Here is a 1,118-nt window from a genome sequence, read left to right as displayed (position 1 = left end):
TGTGACTAATTAGATAAAATATGGCTATAGGGAAGGGAACTACCCAAAACAAGAAGAGACAAAATCCATGGAAATCTGAAAAATGTGCAGCAGTATTTTTGAAGGGTATACTTTATCTTCTGTTACAGGTCCTTCTTCAGCGGATCGTGTGGCCAGAAGATGAAGATGATGACTGTCCTCTTCAAACTAAATGCAGAATCACAGGCGACATGAGGCATTTTATTCTAAATGGTATGTTTGCCATTTTGCAGGAGGGGAATACCAATATTATTGCAATGTTAAAAATATATTGGTTGGATTTTTTTCGAGGTTGTTAAACCTCATATTTTTTTTTCAAAGGTCAATGCTTAACTATATACTTTCTTTTTCTTCACAGCAACACCAAGTGAGCTGACAAATCTAAAATTCTGGACTGGATGGGAGATTGTGCCAAAAAGTCTCACAGTGGAGCTAGTAGATGGCAGACATCCAACTGCTGCCACCTGCTATGAGACCTTGCGCATTCCATACCACTACAAGGACTATTTAACTTTTAAGGAAGACCTCATTGCCTGCTCTGAAACCTGCCACTCAGGGTTTGGACTCATTTAAGTCATTCCAATAATGCAAGGTAGTGGTGTACAAGTCTCTGTTTAAGATTTGGAATATAAATGTTCACATCTACTGGGCCTCTCTGATGCCATTTACTCTGTGCAGGCAACATTGGTTCTTGGTTCAGTTCTCGGTTGAAAATCCCTTTAAGTAAGATTGACTTACATTGCTGTTTTAATTTTGAAACATTCCAACCATCAGCCTTCAGTCAAATATTGCTTTACAACATAACATTCAAACTGACAAGCAGTTTCTATTTAGTTTTCTGAGTGAATCAATATTTTTAAGTTCCCTCTCTCCTAATTCTTCAGTATTTACATTACGAAGCTTTACTAAAAATTGTTACTTATAGCGAAGTTTATAGCTTGAAACAGTTGGTGAACCCTGTGTAATCTCAGATTTCAGCACAATTTGAAGATCAGATCCCATTTCATGACCAAAGTCACAATAATCAGAACTGCTTATACACAATTATGTTAATGAAAACACCATGAAAATTCTTTGAGTTGGTTTAGTTTAAGCAGACT

At 36.7% G+C, this 1,118-nt stretch overlaps 1 protein-coding gene across 1 annotated transcript in view; it reads left to right on the top strand.

The window, feature by feature from the left end:
* The window catches only part of LOC102296913, a gene marked incomplete at both ends in the record, with an annotated part of 3,278 nt that extends 2,703 nt beyond the window's left edge, over nt 1-575 (top strand). The window contains 2 exon segments of the mRNA XM_014331677.2: nt 129-231; nt 377-575. Coding sequence (XP_014187163.2) covers nt 129-231; nt 377-575 — 302 coding nt within the window.
* Between the last annotated feature and the right edge of the window lie 543 nt (nt 576-1,118).

This window comes from Haplochromis burtoni, unplaced genomic scaffold (genome assembly GCF_018398535.1).
Source record: "Haplochromis burtoni strain Fernald_Lab_line unplaced genomic scaffold, NCSU_Asbu1 Contig_4505, whole genome shotgun sequence".
NCBI lineage: Eukaryota > Metazoa > Chordata > Actinopteri > Cichliformes > Cichlidae > Haplochromis > Haplochromis burtoni.
The sequence above is the reverse complement of the archived record's forward strand: the minus strand, read 5'-3'. Positions and strand labels throughout refer to the sequence as shown.